Source organism: Rousettus aegyptiacus, unplaced genomic scaffold (assembly GCF_014176215.1).
Source record: "Rousettus aegyptiacus isolate mRouAeg1 unplaced genomic scaffold, mRouAeg1.p scaffold_m13_p_2, whole genome shotgun sequence".
Taxonomy (NCBI): domain Eukaryota; kingdom Metazoa; phylum Chordata; class Mammalia; order Chiroptera; family Pteropodidae; genus Rousettus; species Rousettus aegyptiacus.
Genome location: NW_023416295.1, coordinates 166,498,384 through 166,521,167, shown reverse-complemented (window position 1 = coordinate 166,521,167; position 22,784 = coordinate 166,498,384). Strand labels below are relative to the sequence as shown.

The following is a 22,784-nucleotide window of genomic DNA, read 5'->3' as shown; positions in this document are numbered from 1 at the left end:
GCCTTGGGTCAAGGAGTCAGGCCTCATTGAAGAGTCACTTTCTGCAGCAGGTGGTATCAGTAGGCCTGCATCAGCTCTTCCACCCGTGGTGGGGGCCACCATTGAGTCAGCTGCTCAGGGGACAACATTCCTCACCACCCCCCAGCTCAGACCTGCCCCTCTGCCCTGGCCCCACACTCACTCCCTTCCCAGGCCAGCAGAGACTCATATTTCTGGGGCTGTGAGCCAGCACCCTCCCCTGCCTGCCTGGCTTACCTTGCAGTTACAGCCCAGGTGATACCGATAGTTCAGCCCCTTGCGCTGGGAGATGGTGAGCTGGTCCCACCGCTCCACGAAGTTGCACAGTCCTGTGTACACCTTCCCATCGTAGATGCGCCCTGGAGGAGGACAGAGCATGGAAAGGGAAGCGTTGTTTTGTCTGGAGCCCAGCCAGAAGGGAACAAATTCACAGCTACTGAGCACCCACCTTAGGTCAGGTACCGTGCTAAGTACATTTCAACCCTGTGATTTTATTTCATCTTCCCCAACACCTTTTAAGATAACTGTATCCTCATTTTCCAGATGGGAAAATGAACTTAGAGAGGTTAAGTGATTTGCAGAAGGTCTCAAACCATGACGCAGCAGAGCTGGGACTAGAGACCAATTCTTTACTTCCTATATCGATGGTTCTTGGTTTTGTTATTTCTTTTCCTATACTGACTACCTAAAGGCGGGTGACTTTCAAAGACAGACCTAGTGGGTTGACTATGAGGTAAAGAAGAAAAGGTGATGGCAGTCTCTTTTAATTTATAGTAGAGCCAAGAGACTGCAAAAAACTAGAAAATTCTTCTACAGGCTCAGTGGTGAGGCTGAGACAAAAACTCAGCCTCAGTGTAGGAGCCTTAAGCTCCCAACACTGGTTCAGCAAGATGGACTCAAGACTAGGTACTCTTGACAAGTCATTGGGCAATGGCAAATGTTCTTGGGACACTTCAGAGTCAACCATTCCTTCTCTATCCTGAGGTGGACCTTGACCAAACCCTGGCCTAGATGCTAGAGTTAGCTGTTACCTGTCAGCAGGTACTGGTACTTGTTGACCTCCAGCTTAACGCCACAGAGACTTTCGGAAGCTTCCGTATGGATGTACTGCACGTGGGGCATCTTGGTGAAGCCTCGGTACATCTGTGAGTGAGAGGACTGTTGTGAGAAGGGGGCCTCGGAAAGCATGCTGTCATTGGGTCTATGATTTGAAATCTGAGTCCCCTAACTGGCCATCGTGTGGCTGGTCACCAGCCTACGCACCCCAGGTCCTTCACTCCAGATGAGGCCACCTCGTCTCCTCTTGACTGAGCCATCACTGTGTTTTCCCAGAGAAACCTTCCACAACGCTCTCCTCCAGAGACACTTTTCTCAAACCCCAATACCTTTATAGATATCCAAAGACAAACGTGCTGTGAATGGGGTCCTGCCTGCCTCCCCAACCTCGGGACCGGAGCTCCGAGAAGGCAGCCAGCCAGCATTGTCGTGACATCTTTGCAACATTTTCCAGCATAAAAAAAAAGCATTCTCACGTTCGCCTCACTGTACCCGCACAAGAACTCTAGGAGGCAGGTGTCATTCTACCAAAAGTTGAACTCGGGCCAGGGGTTCTCCATGCTTTTATTCTTCTGAGCATCAGATGAAAGCATTGGGTTCTTTTACCCCAGATAAAGCATATAAATCTGTTTGATACCCCTAGATTGTTAACTGAACACTTTAAAATTATGAAATTGCCGATCTTTGGGCATTTTTATCTACAACATCTGATACAGTAGTTCTCAACTTGAGGCAGTTTTATCCCCACCCCAGGAAACATTTTCGGTTGTTGCAAATGGGAGGTGGTGAGAGGGGCTGCTACTAGCATCTGTGGGTAGGGGCCAGGGATGCTGCTACATATCCTGGGATGCACAAGACAGCCCCACAGCAAGGAATTGTCCAGCCCCGGCAGTACCAAGATTGAGAAATTCCGCTCTAATATTAACACATGACAGCTGTATGAGGCAGGAACTATTATTCTCATTTTATAGATGAGGAGCCTGAGGCCCAGGCAGGATAATGGCTTGTTGAAGGCGGCTATGTGGTTGGTAAATGGCAGGGATCCAAGCAGGGAAATTTGACCCAGGGTCCCTGCTCTTTACCATTATCTTACGACGTTTCCCACTGCAGCCTCACAAGTTCATGCCCAGGGCCTCTGATGCAGGCAAATGCCATTTATGACTACTGTGCCTCCTTTATCAGCCTGCTCTCAGAGCCACTGGTGTGGGTATAATGGAGGCCGAACCCCCTTGGTGATGCCAGGTCAAGTCCATGAGCATTACATGGGTCTGTCCAGACAACTCTGTTAACAGGGTGAGATGGCGGGGGTGTTGCCCAGTCCCATTATCCCTCCAGTTCTCAGAGTCCACAAGCCCTGGACTGCTGGTGGCTTCTGGGCTTATCCCAACGGTGTACAATAGGACAATGTCTCCACTTCAGCTCTTGGCATGCATTATTAATTTACTTATGGTAATTAATAAAAAGCTAGACATCACCTCATTGGTGTCTCATCTAAGTGACTCCCGTTTGATCTAATGGACTGTTTTTTTCTTAGTCTTCTTTTAAGTGGCGACTGACTGGCGGGGGTAGGTGGTCCACGAGGAGCGACAGAGTTAGGGAGCTTCCGCCTTTTAAAGGGAAGCAACCATCAATGGAGATGGTTTTAATTTACCTGGCCCCCTTTCTTAACCCCTTTTCTCTGATGAGACTCGCCACTGAATGAGGAAACACAGCCAAGCGCTGTGAGAAGTGCTGTCCACACTCAGTTTTCAATCATGCTGCAGGGAGCAGGGGTGTGTCAAATACCCAACGGCCCCCCCCCCCCACCCCTGCCAGTGATAGATGGTGCCTCTCTGGGTTAACAGGAACCGTGCTCACGAGTGCTGCTGTGTGCATGCCATCAAGTGTGGCTTTCGAAGAACATCTCGCACACTCACTTCTGAGCCCAGCACCTTCTCATTTTGGTGTGGGTGATCCTTGAGTTTTTGGCAAATGTTTAGACTCGGTATTGCTCTAGGTCTTTCAGGCCCAGCCTGTTGGAGCCTTGTTTCCTTCTCTATCAGTCCTTCCCCTCCATCTCATCTCTGCTTTGTGGGGAAGAACCAAGCCCATGTTTAGAGTCCAGTAACTTCAACTGGTCAGTAAGAACTTGACTCATCAAAATCAGCTTGGCATCACTGGTACTTTTGAATTTACAGGAACCCTTATTTTAACATAGCTTCTGGCACTGGCACCCAGAGTCCAAATTATGACACGTTACAAATGACTGGGCCTGGCAAACTCAGTGCCACCTTGTAGGGTGAACTGTGAAAATAACAATATGGTTATTGTCTGGTAAAGGCAGAGTTGTTGTCTTTTTGTTGTCTCCTCTTTCTAATAATCCTATCCTGGCCTAAATATTAACCCTAATGTGTCATGTGATCTGTAGACCTAGAATTGTCATAGAGACCTAGAATTGGTTTGACAAATTTAAGAGACTCTCAGACTTGGAAAAGGGTGTTAAAGGTGATCTAATCTAACCAGTACAGTGAGGGGACAGACTGAGTCTGAATCTTGTCTCTGCTGTTTATTAGCCACTTAGAAAACTACTTAGTTTCTTAATCTGTAAAATGGGGCAAAGCACCTACTTCATAAGGTGCTTTTGAGAATTAAATGAATGTTGGTGCACAACATTCGGTAAAGGTCAGCTTAAAACCAGTTAGTAATGAGTGCGTCTTGCCTCAAACTCATCTCTTGGTGCAAATCGTTAAAGCTGGTTTGGAACTGCAGACATGAGAGGGTTGTTCTTTTTCTCCCCCAGCTTTACTGAAGTTTGATCCACAACTAAAAAGTATATCTATTTAAGGTATACAACATGACGTTTTGATATGTGTGTACATTGTGAAGTAATTACAAAAATCAAGCTAGTTACCGTATCTCTCACCTCATACAGTTACTTTTGTGTGTTGAGATCACTTAAGATCTACTCTAGTCTACAGTACAGTATCATTAACTATAGTTAGCACGCTGCACGTTAGATCTCCAGAATGTATTCACCCTGCATAACTGCACCTCTGTACCCTGACCAACAGCTCCCCATGGCCCCCTCCTCCCTGTCCCTGGTAACCACCATTCCAGTCTCTGCTTCTAAGCATTTGACATTTTTAGAATCCACATAAAAGTGAGATCACACAGTATTTGTCTTTCTGCGTCTGGCTTATTTGACTTAGCATGTCTTTTAGGTTCATCCTCTTGTCACAAATGACATTTCCTTCTTGTTTAAGGCTGAATAATATTCGTTTGCGTGTATGTATGTGTGTGTGTGTGTACACCTCACATTGGGTTCTCAAGTCCCTGGGCCTCCCACCTTGGGAGTATCCACACAAAGTCCTAAGAAGTTAGCGTCCTTTGAGGTGAAGGAACAGATAGATTGAGAAAGAAGTTTCTGAGTCTGAGGGAATTCGCACATCTCGTATGGAATGTCTGTTCTTCACTCTACATGGACAGCATAAAACGCCACCATTGTGTCAGATATTTCTGGCACACTTTCCGAAGATCAGCACTGTGCTGCCTGCAGCTTTACATCTCAAACTCAAAGACACACCAAGCAACTGAGTTTTGCAGTTGTTCATCGACTGAGAAGCCAAGCGATGGCCTTTCTCTTGCAGAAGGGCCATATAGCTGGGGAAGCAGAGCACACGAGAACGGAGCTGGTCTCTGCCAAGGGCTAAGGAGAGACCCAGAGCATAAAGAGTCACAGGCGGCAGGAGGAGAGGGCTCCCTGTGTGCTGGAGCAGGCGTGTTGGAGAGGCTTCCAGCTGGAGCTTCAAAGGCGAGATCCTGCTATTGCTCATTTGATTAGACAAACCACTGAAGGAAGGAAGTCCCTGGGGGCCAAGCATTCCAACTGCCCAGCAGATCTATCCTGCCAGGGTCAGGACATGCACAGCACATGACCAGCAGGCCTCCCCATGGGACCCTCCCAGGGCCATCTGGGACAAAATGTCCCCCATGTGCTGTCTCCTGCAGCTGGCCTAAACACATGTGTCTACTGCACAAAGTACAGCCCCTGGCAGAGCAGACTGCTTTCTCATGGTCCTGATAGGAGATAAGTTCCCCAAAGATTAGAGCGGCCAATTCTAGAAACTTCCACCATTGTACCACAGCCCAGTGGCTCAGCTCCAGCTAATCTCCAAGTGTGGGTTTGCAATGAGCTCCCTCAACATTCTAACACCCTCCTCCCCATCACACACCTGTGGGTCTCTGCACACTCAAGATGTGCCTAAGAGAAGGTCCCGAGGTTGTGGAATTAGCATATGGGAGAGGGTCTGCCTTTCTTTCATCTGAGTGAGAAGTTTTTTTGGAGGAGTAGGGGGAACTCTGAGAATGAAGAGAGAAGTCAGACAGGGTGTCTTGAACTCTCACATTCTGCTCTAAAGGAGCCCTTGCTTACTCCATCTCGCTCTCTGGGTAGACGCTCTAATCCGCTAGAACAAAGCGCCCCAGGGACCTGTGCCAAAACTCTTGCAGGCTCGTCTCTCTCACCTCTCCCCCTTCCCTCCTACAAAGATTTTTTTGATACACCCTTTGCAGGACAGATGCAAGTCAGTCAAAAGCTACACTGCTACAGGACAAACTCACAAACTCAATCAAGCTAACTTCTGTTTATTCCCTGAGGGAACTAGGTACAAATGGGGGGGGTAGTCCCCAAAGTGGGTAGGAATGATGAATGCACCTGCTGCTCCACTGCTCTGAAATCTCCTAGTAGGCAAAGACTATCGTTTGGCTCTGAATTGCCGCTTTCTAGTTACATGGCCTTGACAATGTGTATCTGTTTCATAGCGTTGTTGTGAGGATTGAGCCATGCAAAGGCTTAGCAGAATATAGCAAATGCACAATAAATATTACTTGTCCAGAATCTTCTATTCATTATAAAAATATTATCGTTGTATCTCCAGCTGGAAGGACAGTGCTAAGCACAGATAAAGTACAAAAGGGGAGAGGGAAGGCGGTGGGGGCAGGAGTCGGATGGTCTACTCCTATACCCCGCATCTTCTCTGATGAGTAGACTGGTACCTAGGGCCATAACCAGTTCTATGGGTTATCTAATATTGGACCAGTAGGAGGGACAGAGTGAATAAAAGGCATTAGAGATAGTGGATAATGATCAAAGTAAGATGGCAGGGAGATTTGGGGAGTCATAAATGACACACAGGATTGGGAGGAATCCTGATACCTCAGTTAGAGAACCAGATCTGTCTTTAATTAAATGCATGACTCTGTCAGAAGAAAAATGAGAAATTTCATTTCTAATGTCCAGCACCCTCTGTCAGAAGTAAAATGAGAAATTTCATTTCTAATGTCCAGCACCCTGACTCCATGGACCTGGGTGAGATGGACAGCATCCCGGGAGCGGGGGTGTGTGCTCTGAAGCTGATGGCTGAACAGCGTTATTTGGCCTCTAAACACTCCCACCGTCCCCCAGTGGCTGGTCTGGCACCAGTGAGGGGGAATGGGACATTCTGCCCCCGGGAAGGGCTTCTGACCATCCTGGCATCCAAGCCCTGAAGGAAAGAGGGCAGCTAGGCAAACTTAGGAACCACTGCCTCCCAGTTCTCATCCTCACAGCTCTCTGCTGAGCACAGTGTCTCGAATGTGAAGGATTGTTCCAGAACAGGTGGAAAATGTGCTTCCTAAACCTCTGCTTTTGTCTAATATACTTTGGCATTTCACTCGCCAGCTGCCAGGGGTTGCACAGCGGGTTTTGGGGTTTTTTTGTGCTCTTATTGGTCCCCCCCACCCCACCCCTGCCTACTGTTCTCTCCCCATGGCCATCTGAAGACATAAGCTGGTCCCATGACCAAGCTTGGGCAGCCAAGGGCAACGGGCCAGGGCTGACTCTGGACGTTACATAATCAGAAGGCTGTGGACATTTCCAAAACTGAATCCAAAGCAACAGGTTCTACAAACTTAGGATATCTAACCTCAGGCCTCAGGATGCAGGAAGAGTGAGGCCTGGAGGTCGGCTTCTGGGATGGATGGGTACCACCAATGGGCTGTGGGTACCACCAGTGGGCTGTGTCCCTCCCTGCACTCATTCCCTGCCTGGTGTCAAGGCTTGTCTCCTCTAGGGAGTCCAGGCCAATGGGGTCTCACCCCCATTTTCGCATTCACTAAGTCCCTGTTGCATGACAGGTCCTGCCTAATTGCTGGGGATGAGACTATGAGCGATGAGTAAGGGGGCTGGGAGTTCGCCTGAGTGCACCCATCTTGGACTTCAGACGAGTCAGGCACCTGCGTCTTTTTCCCCCACCTGACTGTAGTCCCTAAATGCAGGAATCCCATCTCGGAGTGGCCTCCCCAGCTCTTGGGACACAGCGCTCCCACAGCTCTTGGGACACAGCGCTCCCACAGCTCTTGGGACACATAGGGAGGTGCTCATGAAGGTGGGGTGACGGACCAGTTACCAAATTATTCAGAGTGAAGCCCACACCCTCTGTGCTGAGGCAAACCTAAGTATTCCCTTCCGGCACCTAGAGCAGCTCCCGCTTAGAAGTAACACGGCCAGTGTCCCAGGGCACTTAGAATCCTGAAATGGCTGAGCCGGAGGGCTCTCAGGGGGACCAAGCCCAATGGACCAATCCCCACACTGTTAACAGACGGCAAAACCGAGGCCCAGGAAAGGGGGCAATTCCAAGGTACATGGCTCTGTAGGAGCGGGGCCGAGACCAGGAAACAGGTTCTCTGGGTTTTGGATATGATGCTCTTGTTTTCAGGCGGACTTCCCTGATGTGCTTCATAGTGGTGACGTGCTCCGGACTATGTTTTTTATGTAAACGTGCTCAGTAAAGGGTGCTGACTAGCTGAGATGCAAGACGACAATTAAAGCTGGGAAAATAGGCAACAAGGGTGCAGTTCCTACCTCAGGGTGAGGTTTCTGTGATCAGCGCAAGTTCAGTGTAAAGAGTCAAGGGCTAAGTTGCAACCTCGGTGGCTGCAGAAGACCTATAGGCATTGTGGAAACTCTAAAAGTCAGAGCTTGAAAGTGCCCACAAGACAACCTAGTCCAACTCCCTTGTTTTATAGATGAGAAGACTGAGGCCCAGAGAGGGCAGTGGCTTAGCAAAGGTCTCAGAACTACCAGATAACAAGGTTGTCTACTGTCTGGTTCCAGAGCCCAGACTCTTAATAATTGTCTCTGAGGGACTCCACCTGCTCTGGCTATGGGATGAAGCAGCCATCACTCTCCCCACATCCCTCGCATCTCTTGCTGCTGCCTCAGTAACATCCTCCCCAGCAGGACGGAAGGGCTGGGGCTGGGGCTGGGACTGGGGCTCAGACACTGAGCAAACACACACCTTGGTTCCAAACCACTGGCCAAGCCTCTTTGGGAAAAACAGAACAAAACAAAAAAACCCAGAAACCCTCCTAGAACCGGCTGCTGTCACTCACCTTCATCTGCTTGATGGTGTAGACCAACGTGCCAAAGGGCCCTTCCTTCACCAGCTTCTTCCCCACCACTCTGGCCCGGATCACTGCAGAAAAAGGCAAGACAGAGACAAGGAGGAGGTTAGGGAGGCCTGAATTCCACATCTTGGAGTGGACATCCAGCCCCCAGGGTGCCTAGCATTGCTCTCTTACCTTTGAGCCAGCTAGAATAGATAACCGTGTTTACCAGAGGAAGAATTCAGATGAGAAACACTGGGGGTGGGGAGAGAGGAAGGGGAGGCAGTCTTCATTCTAGTTATCACTCCAAATGTTCACAATTGCCAGCCCTGGAACTCTCTAGGCTGCATTCACCCCTGGCAGGTCTCTTGACTCTGTAGTTTCACCCTACTCTAAAATCTCCTTCACCCGTTAGAGCTTCTTGCCCTCCCTCCATTGCCCACCTCACATGCCCATGGTCTATCAGGCCTGCTGTCTTTCTGTCAGGACCCCTTCCTGAGCCTCCTTTGGGGCTCTTCCTTTGCATGTATAAATTCACCATGTCCTGACATATCCGCAGAGTAGTTATGCACCCCGGCCTCCCTTCATGCCCCAGTCAGTATTCTGATGCCAAAGGCTGCGGGACAGTGTCACTCGGTGAGGGTGTGGTGGAGGAGGGAGTGGTTGGGAGTGTGGCCCAGGAGCCAACTGAACTGTTCCAATCCCAGCTCGGCTGTTTACAGCTGCTATGACAGCGGGCAAGTAACTTTGTTTCTGCGCTCCAGTTTCCTCTTCTAATAAAACCAGGATAATAATGGCACCAACTACCTAAATTAAAGGAATTAGGCAAGATAATGCATGTGAAACTCTTGGCACTGTGTCTTGGACGTAGTATACATTATATAAATGCTAATATCATCATTATTATCACCATTGCCAAAAATGGAATGGGCTGACCACAGAAGGACTGTTACCAGAAAAACAGCTCCCACGGTATACCTACCTACTACGTGCAATAGTACATATCGCTTATTTACTCTTCACAATCACCTGACAAGGACAGTATTAGCATCTGAATTATACAAAATGACAGAGAAGTGAAGCTACTTCTTCCTTTTGAGCCTCAAGTTTCTCATCTGTAAAGAGGGCATAACTTCACCTGCGCCAGGGAATTGGAATAAGAATTAAACAAAAGAGCCTATGAAATTTCTTACTACAGTGTCTGGGAGAAAGGAGTTTCTTAGTAAATATTAGTTGCCTATGAATACAAAAATAATTAGACCCAGTGTGATGAAGGCTGGGAGAGAGGCACTGCTACATTCAATGGGGAAGAGAGGGCTTGACTCTATGATTACATAAGGCGAGGTTTTCTCTTTTTCCCTTTTTGCGAAAAAGAAGCACCCAATAGCTGTCTTCGGAGATTTATAAAACCAGAGGACAGGTCTTGAGGACAAAATTCAGAAATTGCATAGAAGTCACATTCACTGGCTCAACCAAAGAAAAAGTCATCTACTAACAAGAAGCAGTAACAAAAGTGTGGAGGGTGGGCAGCCAGAGGGGCAAGAGAGTCTCCATCAAGGGGGTCTACATCCTGTCCTGCTAAAACCTTGACCAGAATGGAATAGATTTTGCATGTATTGCCACCACACGCACACACACATCACACCACACACCACACCACACCACACCACACCACACCACACCACACCACACCTGCCCTTTCTGGCCGCTCTGTTATCCTTCCCCATTTCTGCATGTCCCACCATGTTTCTCAATTCATTGACTCTAACCTCATAAAAAAATTCTTTACTAGGAACCAAATTCCCCCATCCCAACTGGATTCTGTCCTGTTCCTTCCCAAGTGAGCTTGGATCCTACTTTCCCAGTCAGACATGAAGTCAGGACTCAGCTGAATTAACGGCCCCTCCAGACCTTCTTGCCAGGATGGCAAATACAGAGCTTACTGGCAAAGTTAGCAATTTTGCTGAGACAGCTCAAATTGGGAGGAGGAGACGGGCTGTTTCCAAGTCTGCTGTAAAAACTAGAAGCTGGCAAGATCCCAGGCCGGGCTCCCTCAAGATTCTGCCTGCACCTCTGTATCTAACTTCATAGCAGCATCCTCGGCAGGAAGCCATCCTCCCAGAGGCCCAGGGACCATTTCCTCTCCATTAACTCCCACAGGCAGGTTGTAACAGCTCCACTGTTGGGCAGAACGCATATCTGCCAGGACTTTTCTATTGACTCTTCCTGAATTGATTTGGCTCCATCTTCTGCTGCTTTATTAACACAGAAGGTAAACGAGGGAATGAGTCTTTGCTTAAGGAGGAAAATAGCAAAAAGGTCCTTTAAATAGCATCATCTACCCTTTCCTGGCTCAAAAAAATGGCTTGACTTCATTTAGACATCACATGTCATAAGCAGACCTGCCTCATAAACCTAGGTACTTCTGGAAGCCTCTGCACACACAGTGAGCCAATTCCTTCCTTACCCTGAAATGGCCTGAGCTTGGAACCTTTTCATCTGAGAATAGTTCTGTGAAAAGCGTGAGTGTTTGTAGTCAGGAAGCCACATCTGAGTTTGAATTCCACCATTACCATGTGGCCTCAGGCAAACCCCCATGTCCCTGTAGTTCTTTCCTCCTAAATCTCTCTGATTGCCTTGGCCTAGTGCCCCTCCCGTGGCTTACAAGTGATGCACTTATTACTAGTGGAGCAGAAACATGGCATAGGAAGCATTGAAAAGCCTGGGCTCTGGAGCCTTACTACCTGGGTTCAAATCCCAGCACTGGCACTGTGTGACCTTAGGGAAGTTACAAAATCTCTCTGTGCCTTCATTTCCTAATCTGTAAAATGAAAACAATGATTACAATACCTCGTAAAGTTGCCCCGAGGGTTAAGTAACGAGTCCTGAGAACAGTGGCCCAGCCGAGCCCCATGTGTCTTCTATCACTGTTATTAATATTGCCACCACTACTGTGAATTTTACCATTATATTTGTCCCTCCTAGAGTATCTTTAGGCTTCAAACTTGCACTATATGCTAAGGGCTCGGGGTTTGCCTTAGGATAGGAAGAAAAGCAAACTCATCACAATACTCTGGCCTTGCAGAATTTCAGGGAGAGATGGGAGAGCACACGTGAGCAGGTCAGAACAGAAGTGCCTGGGGCAGCCATCGTCACAGACACCTGTCCCACCTGATCGCCCACGTGTAACCTAAAGGCAGGCTACTAGGACCAAACGGGATCCCCAGATCCCGTGGACATGGTCCAGAAAGCCTGAGGCCGAGATGGCCCAGCCTAGAGGCCACATCAGTATCTTCCTTGCAAAAACAAAACTGAGCTAAAATTAAATAACATTCTGCTCTCCTAAATAGATTCATAAAGTCCTTCCAAAGTAAAATCGCTGGCCAACCCCAAATCCGCCTATTTGGTCTTTGAATTAATATGTCTTTATTTGCTCCAGTTTCTCCTCTGCAATTCAAGTGTGGGCTATTTTGTACTTTCCTTTTTGGCAATCAGGGGGCTTCCGAGGCATGTGCTGGCCTGGGGGCCACAGTGGACAGGGTGGGTGTGGGCAGGTGGCGCTCCAAGTACAACAGGAGACAGTTTCCAAACTGGGAGCTGGCAGCGTGTTGGGCCATTCCCGCCACCTTGATGTGGCGGCTAGCAGCCAGCTTTACAGATGGGCTGGCTGACACTGCTTCTCTTTATTCCCCCTTCGTGCTGGACAGGGGCCCACACCGTCTGCCCCATGTCCTCCAGCAGCCACGCCAACATGGGTGTGAACTGAGTTGCTGTCCGAGAAATTGGGTTGGGTGCTGGTGAGGGTGGCAACAAGAAATCGAAGTCCCCTTTCCTACCTCCACAGAGTGCAGTCTAGCAGGAAGACAGAGTTTAAAAGTTCACGGCTAGAGGGCTGATTGCCAAGGTACAGAGCACTAGTTGACGAACGGGGAGGAGGTACAGTCTGAATCTGTCTCGGAGCCTCCCGTGCTCCTAAGAAGGGAATCTGGGCTTCTGGGGGACATGGCGCTCAAAAGGAAACTGAGGAAAGAGTATTTTAACTTAAAAGTGGGTAAGAAGAAACTGACCAGGTTCTGTGTGCTTATGTCACTGTCACATAGATCGGTAAATATTTGTGGGGCCCTCTTAAACACATCATACACCTGAGGATTCAGATGTAAAGGTATATCGCTATAGGATTATCTTTCTTTAAATAATTTTTAGAGGGAGGGCTATTAAGAGCTTGCAAAAACAGAGAGAACAAGGCCATCTCTCCCAGAAAGATGATTGTGTGCTGCCTGCCCACACCTCCATCCATAGTAATATAGCGTGAGTTTTGAACAAAAACCAGGTCCGATGGCAATCAGGATCCAGCTTCTAGCACAGTTTACTGGGGTGCCCATGTGTGCACACCTGCTGTTCATCTGCCTCTTCAAAGGGGAACAAGACACCCGCGAGCTGGCCCCGTCCCCTACCCTCTCCTTCCATCTCCCAGCCAACCATCTTCAATCAAACCCAGACTTTTCTACTCTGAACTCATGGTTAGACTTTGGCTGCCTGTTGGATCAAGGATTCCTTAACTGAATTAACGTAAATCAACTTAAGCCTGGATTCTGCCCATCTTGGCATCGTGTTGAGAGCAGTGCAGCTCCTCTCCATGATGTAGGAGTAGATTCAGCCATCTAGTGGGTGAGATGCTCCCACTGCCCCCTTCCTGTCTCTCTGAAGGCCCTGTAGAATGATGTTGCTGGCTCAAAGTATGGTTTTTTTAGGAAGACAGCCATGACAAATAAGGCACACCTGGACAGCAGGTAGAGTGAATTTCTCCAAAAGCTGAAGTCACCATTAGTGTCAACCCCAGGGAAGGGGGTGGTCCTTGTGACTGGACCCCAGCAGGCAGGATCGAGGTAGGCAGAAAAGCCTGGACCATGGGCTCACCTGTATTTTTAGGCTTGGACTTGGAGAGAGGAGGAGTCTGTAGTGTAGAATGATCCCCGCCCCTGTGGAAGCACACCAGAAACAAGGAAGGAAGGATGCCTATAATCCAGCTTGTCTAATAATCACTCGATGTTTATGTCCCAGTTGTCATCCTCACAGGATGGCAAGGGAATGGTCCTTACTGCGGACAGAGTGCTCATGGCAAAGACAATAAGAGACCCCACAGCAAGGCAGGCCCACAGCCCATCTGGCTCAGCCCACTGAACAATGCCTGATCCTGTGCACCGTGCACTTCAGCCTGTCCATGGAGGGCAGAGCTAGGCTCCCTGGCTCCTTCAGCTGCCCGCCTGCTAACTAACCATCAGCTCCTTGCATTTCATTGCATCATGTCAGGAAGTCTAGAGGAGAAAGAAGGAACTAGAACACGCTGGCAACAACAGCTACCGCTTATTAAATCTCTCCTCTGTGCCAGACCGTGCGTACCTGTCATCTCACTCTATCCTCACAGTAACCCATGAGGTGGCTATTATTGTCGCCATTTTCCAGCTATGGAAAAGAGCATCAGGTACCCTGAGGGCAGTTTCGTATCCCAAGGGAAAAAATGGGTGGGTCCCCCAGGAAAATAGACTCCCTAAAAACCTTTCCATGAAATTCATACTGATTGCAAAATAGTTCATAATTTTTATTTTTACCTCCCCACCCCTGCTCTCAGCTCTGCTAAGCATCAGAGAGGAGGAATGGTCTCTAAGAGGAAGGAACCCCTGATAAGCCCCCAGTGGCCCCCACATACCCTCGACTACCCCAATCTCTTTCTGTCTCATATACACACACACAATCTTCTGATTAGTAATAAGAATATACAAATAACCATCATTAGAATATAAAAGAAGATCATCTGTTTAGCATACTATGCTCCCCATCAAAGCTTTCATAGAAGGAAAAAAAAAAAAAACTTAGAAACCACAAAAACCAATGCTCCTAAGGTTTTTCACAACGCTGGAGTCTGAGGTTAGCCTGATTAATTAGCTGAGACAATGTATATGTGAAAAGGCACTTTGTAATGCTGACGCTAAACAGAGGATCACTGTCAGGCGGCTGACTGGTTTCTTGTAGATTCTGAAATGCGCTAATCTGGGGAAGATAGTCAGGGACCCGAGATCCAGCACTTCCTCATCCTCTGGATCTTTAGCATCCACTCCAATGATCCTTTTCAAAGTCTTCCTCAGTTATCCGCTGCCTCTCTGGGGACACTTTGCTCATGTCCGTGTTTAAGAAAAGAGCCTTCGGAACTAAGGGTGAAGAACAAACCTGAGGGGCCTGTCCAACTGGATCCTTCTGGTCCCCAGCATGTGTGTCACCACAACCCTAAACCTCAGAGTCCCTCTACAAAAACTCAGAAGTTGAAAGGTCAGATTTTTTAAAAGCCCTAAAGAAGTGGCCGTGATACACTAGAATGAACAGGCCCGGAGCACATGGGACCTGGATGAAGTCATCGTCCTGTCACTGTGTAACCTTGGGCAAGTCAATTCCTATCCCAGTTTATAAATTGGGGTGATGTTAACCAGCCCTGAAGGGTTCCTAGGATGACCTAAGTCCTCCCTCCCCCCACTCCTCCAACACAGCTCTCGTCAAGATCAACTATAATGTCCACGGTGCTCCATGTGGTCGACGGTGTGTCCGTCACCCTCCTCTTACTTACATCCAGCCTGTGGTTTTCCTACCATTCGTACAACTGGCAGCTCCCACATCTTTGCAACCTGCAGCCCAGATCTCCCATGACCTTAACTCATATATCCAGGAGTCTACATCTCATCTACATTCCCACCTAAAAGTTTAATAAGACATCTCGAATTCAACCCATCCCAAACTGAACTCCTGAGAATGGCCCTCCCCTACACCTGGACCCCCCGTTGCCTTCCCCACCTGCGGAAACTGGTAGCTGCTCCATCCAGCATCCCAGCCTCCTCACTACTCCTCCATCACCCCAAACACACCTCAGGGCCTTCGCCCTTGCAGTCCCTTGCTGGAACATTCTTCCTTCAGTCGCCACATGGCTCCCTCCCTTACCTGTTCAAAATATCACCTGGTCGGAGGCTTTCCCTGCTTCCCCCCTCCCTAGATTCCCTCTGTCTCCTGGCTGGTCTTACTGTAGCGCCCCATGGCACTCGCCACCATCTGACATATTACACATCCACTTGTCTGTCCATGGATTGGCTCTCCCCACTAGAATGTAAGCCTCGCAAGAGGGCAGGCTCTTTGTTTTACTGACTGCTATAGCCTGAGCAACCAGAAGACATATATATTTGCTGAATATGAAGCTAAAAGTGCCACACACAAAGGGTGATTTTAAAAAAAGAGAGAGACTGAAAATACCACTGGCAAATGATCAAGTCTTCCTGAGCCTTATTCGATCAGGAGGGGATAATGGTGGTTCTCAGTTCACAGGGTCAGATAAACATCTGTTCAGCAATCGTTTCTTGAGCATTGTGCTAGGCTCACAGGAACACAGAGATAAATGAGGACTGGAGGAACTCAGGAGTCAGAGTTTAGAAAGACAGGCAAGGAGACAGGTGAATGACATTCAAGGAGGGCACACACGGAATTACGAACAGGAACAAAGGGCCAGATGGCACAAAGAGGAATGAGGCCTGTCCAAGGGGGAGGGGTGTCAGGAGCTTCCTGGAGGTGACAGTGGATCTGGGCCTCAGTCCATCCTGGAGAAGAGACTCAGTTTGCTTATCTGAATCCAGAGGAAGCAGAGGCCTGGACCAGACCTAAGGGAGGGGCTAAGGCAAGCAGCTGGGAATGAGGCAGCATCTGCCAGGCTCTGAGCAAAGCCAGGGCAGACCCCGCCTTTCCAGGAAGATGGTCAGAGAGAACATGAGGGGTGCCAGGCGGGGCAGCCTGTGTGAGGAAAGAATGCTCTTTAGAGAAGTCTCACAAATAGGCTCTTCCTACATCCTACCCTAGTCCCCTGAGGGCACTTCTCTCCTGTCAGTTTCAAAGACCCTTTTTGTTGATGTCAAAGCCACAGCCAGACAGTTAAGATGCACTTCCAATCAAGATAGGGAGTCTCCAGTTCAAAGCCTGTCCTGACGAACTCTTTCCACTAAGTAAAAATATTAATCTCGGTTTTATTTAAGCAGGTTTTTTTGGCAAGAAACGAACCCCTGCGGCTAAAAATAAACCCAAATATACACACACTCAGAAAAATCTGGAGAGCTGCAAATCATTTCAACCCAAGTTTCCATCTCAGGGAAAACTATTAAAACCGGGAGGATATTAAAACCGCTTTCTGCACAGAGACTCCTATTTCTCAGTGCCTGCCTTGTGTTCTGGGGTCCCCCAGGCAAGGCTGTCCTGGGGATGCCCTGTTCCGGGCCTCCTGGCAAAGAGGGAAGAGGGGCTCCTGGTCCCCCTCCCCCCGCCCCCGCACCTTGTAAGCACCCTGGGTTTCTGCTTGAGTAGCCAAGGAAACACGCAGGGGTCCTGCTGACGTCTGTTGTATATGAAAACGAAACAAAGGGGCCCAGAGAGGGAAGCAGAGGGAGCACGGGCCCAGAAAGGTCAAGTCGCCTGGAACTCTGAGATTATCCCGAAGGAACACAAGCAAAATACCTCACCTCGGCTTTCATGTTTTAAGTGGTGATTTCGATTTTAAACCATTAAAAGATAAAATTTAAGAGTCACCACCTAGGCATATGCCTAAACTTGAGGTGAGTACATTTCTAATCTAGCTGCTTTTAAAGTCATCCACCCTCGATTTCTCCCCGTGGCCACAGCCAACAGGGGAAGAAGAGATGGATGAAAAGCTTCAGGACGGGCTGATTCCTGGATTCAGGGCTGACATACCTGGGGAGTGAGAACAGTCCTAGAAAGGAGATGGTGTTTCTGTGACCTGGTTTCTAAGAGGCCAGTAAGGCGACTGCCCAAAATGTCTACCAAGCGTGATTGGAATCACTAAGGCTTTTGCTCTACAAAGGGCAGTGGCGGGAGAGAAGTTAACGCCAGGCGCATAGACTGTGGGAAAGGTTGTCTTTCTCTCACGGACCCCATCATCCTCCCAGAAACACATGGGAACAACAGCCCCACCCACATCCCCACCCAAACCTCCCTTGGTTTCATGGCCTCTACAGGATTATTCTGAAATGCTCAGCAATGTTTTGGACACATTCTCCATGTCACGTCCTTCCACTCCAAAACCTCCAGCGCCCCCACTACGCTGACTTGTCTTGTGATGGTCCTTGTCTCCATGAGGATGACTTGTTCTCCAGGCATATGCCCACATGTCTATCTTCCTGGGAGACCCACCAGCTGAAATGCCACCTCCTCCGGGAAGCCTTCTGCCTCCTGCAGGCCACACTTGTCCCTCCTGCCTTCTGCTCAGCTTCCTTTATTTGTGTACATTTTTCTTCTTAGTAATCAGTTCCTTGACACTCACTGGCCTGAGTGACTAGGTGGAAGGGGGAAGGGACTGTGTCTAAGATTCCAGCACCTGGTACAGTGCCTAGAATGTGGCAGGGGTTCCCAAAATGTTTGCGGAAGGGAGGGAAGGGGAGAGGAAGGGAGGGAGGGAGGGAGGAAGGAAGGAAGGAAGGAAGGAAGGAAGGAAGGAAGGAAGGAAGGAAGGAAGCTAGCTAGCTAAGGTAATATGAAAAAGGAAGACAGAGACAATTTCATGTTTAGGCTCTTGGAGTCTCAGTTCCTAAGAGAAGAGAGAGGCAGGTAACAGTGTGGTCTGAGAAGCTGAAATGGGACCCTAACCCCCAAATACTAGAGAGTCGCATCCAAAGAGGGGATAGTCACAGGGTGCTGTTATAGGAGACCCCAGTTAATGTGTCCCTTTGGAGGAGCAACACCCAAACTCCACCCATAGAGGAGAAACCCAAGGCTCAGCATTGTAAAGGAGGTCAGTGGTATCCAAGCATCATGGATACTTGGCAGAATTATGTCACTCACTCACTCACTATTCATTCAGAAGCATTCAAGTGACTATATACCTCAGATCCTATGCTCTCTATGTCTTGGTGATTGAGCTATCAGCAGGCAGACAAGGTCCCTACCTTCAAGAAGCTTATTTCTACCTTGAGAGACAAGAAGACAGACAGGCAGTTATAGTCCAGAGAGTCACAGGAGCATGCAGTAGACACATCCGGCCAAGCTTGGCACTTACTGTGCACTGGGTGTTCATATTCCCATCTTGGCCACTCGTTGCAGAGCAAAAGCTTCAGTAATTCCAGTCACACTTGGTGGACACTTTGGGCAGTCGCCTTACTGGCCTCTTAGAACCCAGATCACAGAAACACCATCTCCTTTCTAAAATAGTCCTCGCTCCCCAGGTAACTCAGCCCTGAATCCAGCCCGGCTGGTGCCATGGCCATGTGGTGCTGGGAGAAGACATCCTGCCAAAGCAGGAATCTGAGAAATCTCCACAGCTCAGCCAAATGAAAGAGAGTGAAACAGCCTTCAGGTAGAGGAGGGCGCAGAGGCAAAGGCCTGGAGGTTGGAGAGGCTACCCCACCCCCATTAGAGTGACAGAAAGCAGAGTGTGTGACAAGGGGCAGAGGATGGTGGAAGCCAAGAGGTAGGGAAGGGCGGCCAGCTTTGTAAGTTGGTCTTGCTCTAACACATGACAGTGTCATTTCTCAGGTGAGTTTCCACTCCCTGCGGGCAGTGATGAAGACATCATTTTGTCCCTGTCCGCAGCCTTTAGGATCACATGTGCCCAAATGCGTAGGTCTCCAAAGCCTCAGGAAAACCCTCGAAACAAATCCAGGCTATGCCTGCTCCACTGTGCATCTGGCCCACTTCACCGCACATCCTGTTTCTGATTTTCAAGGTTAAGTTTTAACGAATGCCTGTCCCCCCCACACACTGGCCCCTGCCACATACACGCTCTTCTCCTCTCTGGCCCCTTAACCTTTTTAGAGTGGTTTTGCCTTGGGTGTTTGGCTGGCTCATCTCCAGTGCGTCCCAGAGTCCAGGGTGCACGCCAAGCTCTAGAAAGTTCTATCCCACCCAGGCTTCAGAGATGCCGAACTGCTCATAGTCATGCAGGCACACAGGCGAGGGATGCTCAGAACACCCCCCTCCCCGAGTGCTCCAGCCCTCCCCAGGGGCCCATGGGAAACTTCATCCCACACAAGAGGCCACCAGAATAGCAGCCTGGTCTTCAACCATGGCCCCTTTGAAGCAGTGCCCAGAAAAATACCGGGCCGACGAATGGTTCTCAGAACTCCGAGCTTTCAGGTCAGGTCATTTTGTGAGACCAGAACAGCTGGCAACATCTCAGGAGCCGTCTATAGTATTTTATTTTTCTGCTAATTGGGGTTTTGTTTGCTAAAAGAGCAGAGGGACTCCAGGCCAGGCAGAGGGGCCAGACCACAGTTAAGCCCTGGGACCTCCCCCACTGGCACGCTAGACCTGCGATGCATCTTTGCAGACAGACAGTGAATCTGGTCCCAGAATGCTCAGGGATGGGGAAGAGACTTAGTTGTGTTCTGCACAAGCAGCATCGTCCTCTCTCTGCTCTGTCTGGGGATTATACAGAGCAGATGCCAAAAAGCCCCTGGAACATTTAGAGCTCACCCTTTGGGTAGCTTTTAAAATAGTCAAGGTTTCTCCCTCTTCTCTTTAACTTCCTAACTTTGGCTAGAAAGATTGTGGATACAGCTCAAAGGGTCTCACTAAAAACAGGTGCTCCCCTGCCCCGGCTCACTCAGAACTCCCCACCAGCTCACAACCAGGCACTCAGGGGAGTGAACACTCAGGCAGAACCAGGTATGAGGATAAACAAGGCCAGATATAGATCTTCAAGCCCCAAGACAGTAGTTATCAGGGATAGCTAACGCTGAGGGTGTGGAGGAATGTCTGAAGATCCAAGTGCCTTTTAAGGAGGCCAACCTCCGTTTTAAAATAAATAAGTAAGGAATGCTGACTGCTGCCCTCTTTGGTCAAAGTGGGTAATGGCAGAATTGGAAAGCCAATCTCCGGCAATTCTTAATTGTTCCTGACTGACAGTGTGATGGGGAGATGGTGTCCATGATAAAGAAGGAAAAGACCACCTACCCCTCGAACACCTTTTTCATGCAGTCCGCAGTGCCTGAGCCTCTTGTTCATTCAGTAACTATTTCTTGAGTGGCTACTACATACCAGGCACTGTGCGGGGTGGCGGACATACAGTGAACGAAACAGACACACCTTATACATATAGTATATCTAATCCTTAAAACTACCTTGCAAGATATGGAGCATTACTTCCATTGATTAGATAAAGAAAACGAGACTGAGAGGTAGATAAGAGACTTGCCAGAGGTCACGCAGTTGGGAATTAAATCCACACATGCCTGGCAACAATGTTCATCTTCTTTCTTCCACAAATCTGAAATAATCAGCCAACAAGTCCAATGCATTGGAAATGCAGAGGAAAGGAAAATCGCAAAGGCAGGATTATCAGAGAAGGACAGACGGTGAGGACTTTGAAGTGGGGTTAAGTCCCAGAAATAAGAAGTCCAGTAATCAGCCTGAAAGCCCCATGGTTTGGGGTCAGGGAGCACAGGTCTCAGGACCAAGGAGAGTGGCAAGGGGAACATCAGTAAACTTTTCTGGACACGTGATAGGCAACCCTGGTCCAACTCTGCACAGGGCCTTGATACCTGCCATCCTCTCGGCATGGAACTCTCTTCTGCTCCCCTTTACCTAGAACTCCTATTCAACCTTCACATTTCAATTCAAAGGGCACTTCCTCAGAGGGAGCCTTCCCTGACTACCTGCCCCTCGTCAGACTAGAACAGGACTACTGTTATATATTCTCACAGTCCCCTGTTTGTATGTATATCTTTGTACATTCATTTACATACTATCTTATCCCCCTGCACATACACACACCACAACTGTCCTGGGATCATGTCTTGTTTTGCTCACCATTCTATCTCCAACATCTCACACAGTGCCTGGAACATAGTAGGTGCTCAGTAAATGGTTGCTGAGTGAAAGAAAACATCTTTTCCAACTTGGCACCTATTGATGCCTTCCTGAGAGTCTCCCAGTCTATCTTCCTCTACTTTGCGGCTCTTTCAGCTGATACATCTAACTGCAACTTTCCAAGGCCAATTCCACTGCCATGAGCTGACCAGAAAAATGTGATGGGTTTTGCTCATGGGAAGAAAAGAGGGGAATATTCTGGGCAATGGGAACAGCACGAGCAAGGGCACAGTGGTCACACTGAGCCTGGCGTGTCAGAAGTCACATGGTTCAGGGACCAGGAAGACTCTGGCTGGAGAGAAGCAGAGAAGGCCCATTAGCTCATTTTCACCCAAGCAAACATCAAGCTTTCTGGTGATTGGAGCCTGAATGGGGGACTTCTCAGGACTGTCCCACAATCCGGATCTATACGTAATGGCACTGCTTCTCTGCCCAGGATCTTCAGTCCCTGAGACCCCACTTCGTATTGTCCTGATAACCTCACACAGGCTGTGTTCAGTCTCATAAATGTCTCCAATAGACTTCTGAACCCAGCCCACCAATTCTCCCAAGCAGGGCTAGACATATAAGTTCTTTAAGCCTCAGTTTCCTCATTCTGAAGAAAGGTGAATAGCATATTTGTAAGGATGGAAAATAATAAAGATAGAAACCACCTGACACAATTTTCCCAAAATCATTCCAAACCCCCTCTTCCCCACGCCCCTAACCCTCTGCCCAATCACTTCCCAAAACACAGTTCCATGCCGAGAGTTGTCTGTGGACCAAATGAGACCACTGAGTGTTAGGAACATGGATAACCCTGCAGGCAGTTTCCAGATCTCATGTGGGTCCCTATCCAGCTGCCAAGAGGCCCCCTGCTCCAGACCAGACCTGAGGAGTCATGTTTTCTGGTCCTGTAGACCACCCAGAGAGCACCTCTCCCAGCAGAGCATCTGTCTGGCTGCACTCTCTTAAGGAGGGCTGGACACAGTCCACGTGCTTGACCACAGCCACCCCCGTGCGGGGTGCTGGGCACTGTCTAGGCCAGTTCCCATGCCACAGCTCCACAGCTCGAGCATCCACAGCTCAAGCAACTTCCCCCCATCACCTCAGCCGTATGTCTGAAGGCTGGCAGGGCTTCAAAGAGTGACTGCTTGTGGCCCAGAGATTCTTACTCTACCTGTCCAGGGGAAGCTCATACTGAAAGGTGGACTGAGATGGGCCCTGAAACACATCCAGTCAGTGCTCGTGGACGTTTCCAACTGGAATAACTCAGAGCAACCAGGGACACGTTTTCCTCGATGTGCCGATGCTCTCGGAGAATAAGTAACAAGAGTATCAGAGATGGACACATTTGGCCAGACACTGCCACAGAAGGCAGGAGAATGATCACTGGGGGCAGGGTCCAAACTTTTCTATCGATAAGA

The 22,784-nt window shown here is 48.9% G+C and overlaps 2 protein-coding genes across 8 annotated transcripts in view; one reads left to right on the top strand and one right to left on the bottom strand.

Annotated features, from left to right (window-relative positions):
* SYN3 (synapsin III) overlaps positions 1-22,784 on the top strand; it is a 400,752-nt gene that overhangs the window by 141,424 nt on the left and 236,544 nt on the right. The gene's annotated exons all lie outside the window — the stretch shown is intronic.
* The window catches only part of TIMP3 (TIMP metallopeptidase inhibitor 3), a 55,987-nt gene that overhangs the window by 4,480 nt on the left and 28,723 nt on the right, over positions 1-22,784 (bottom strand). Inside the window, exons 2-4 of the mRNA XM_016161649.2 lie at positions 8,485-8,567; positions 1,050-1,161; positions 256-377 (exon numbers count right to left, since the gene is read on the bottom strand). Of these exons, the coding sequence (XP_016017135.1) occupies positions 256-377; positions 1,050-1,161; positions 8,485-8,567 (317 nt within the window). The remainder of the gene's footprint in view (positions 1-255; positions 378-1,049; positions 1,162-8,484; positions 8,568-22,784) is intronic.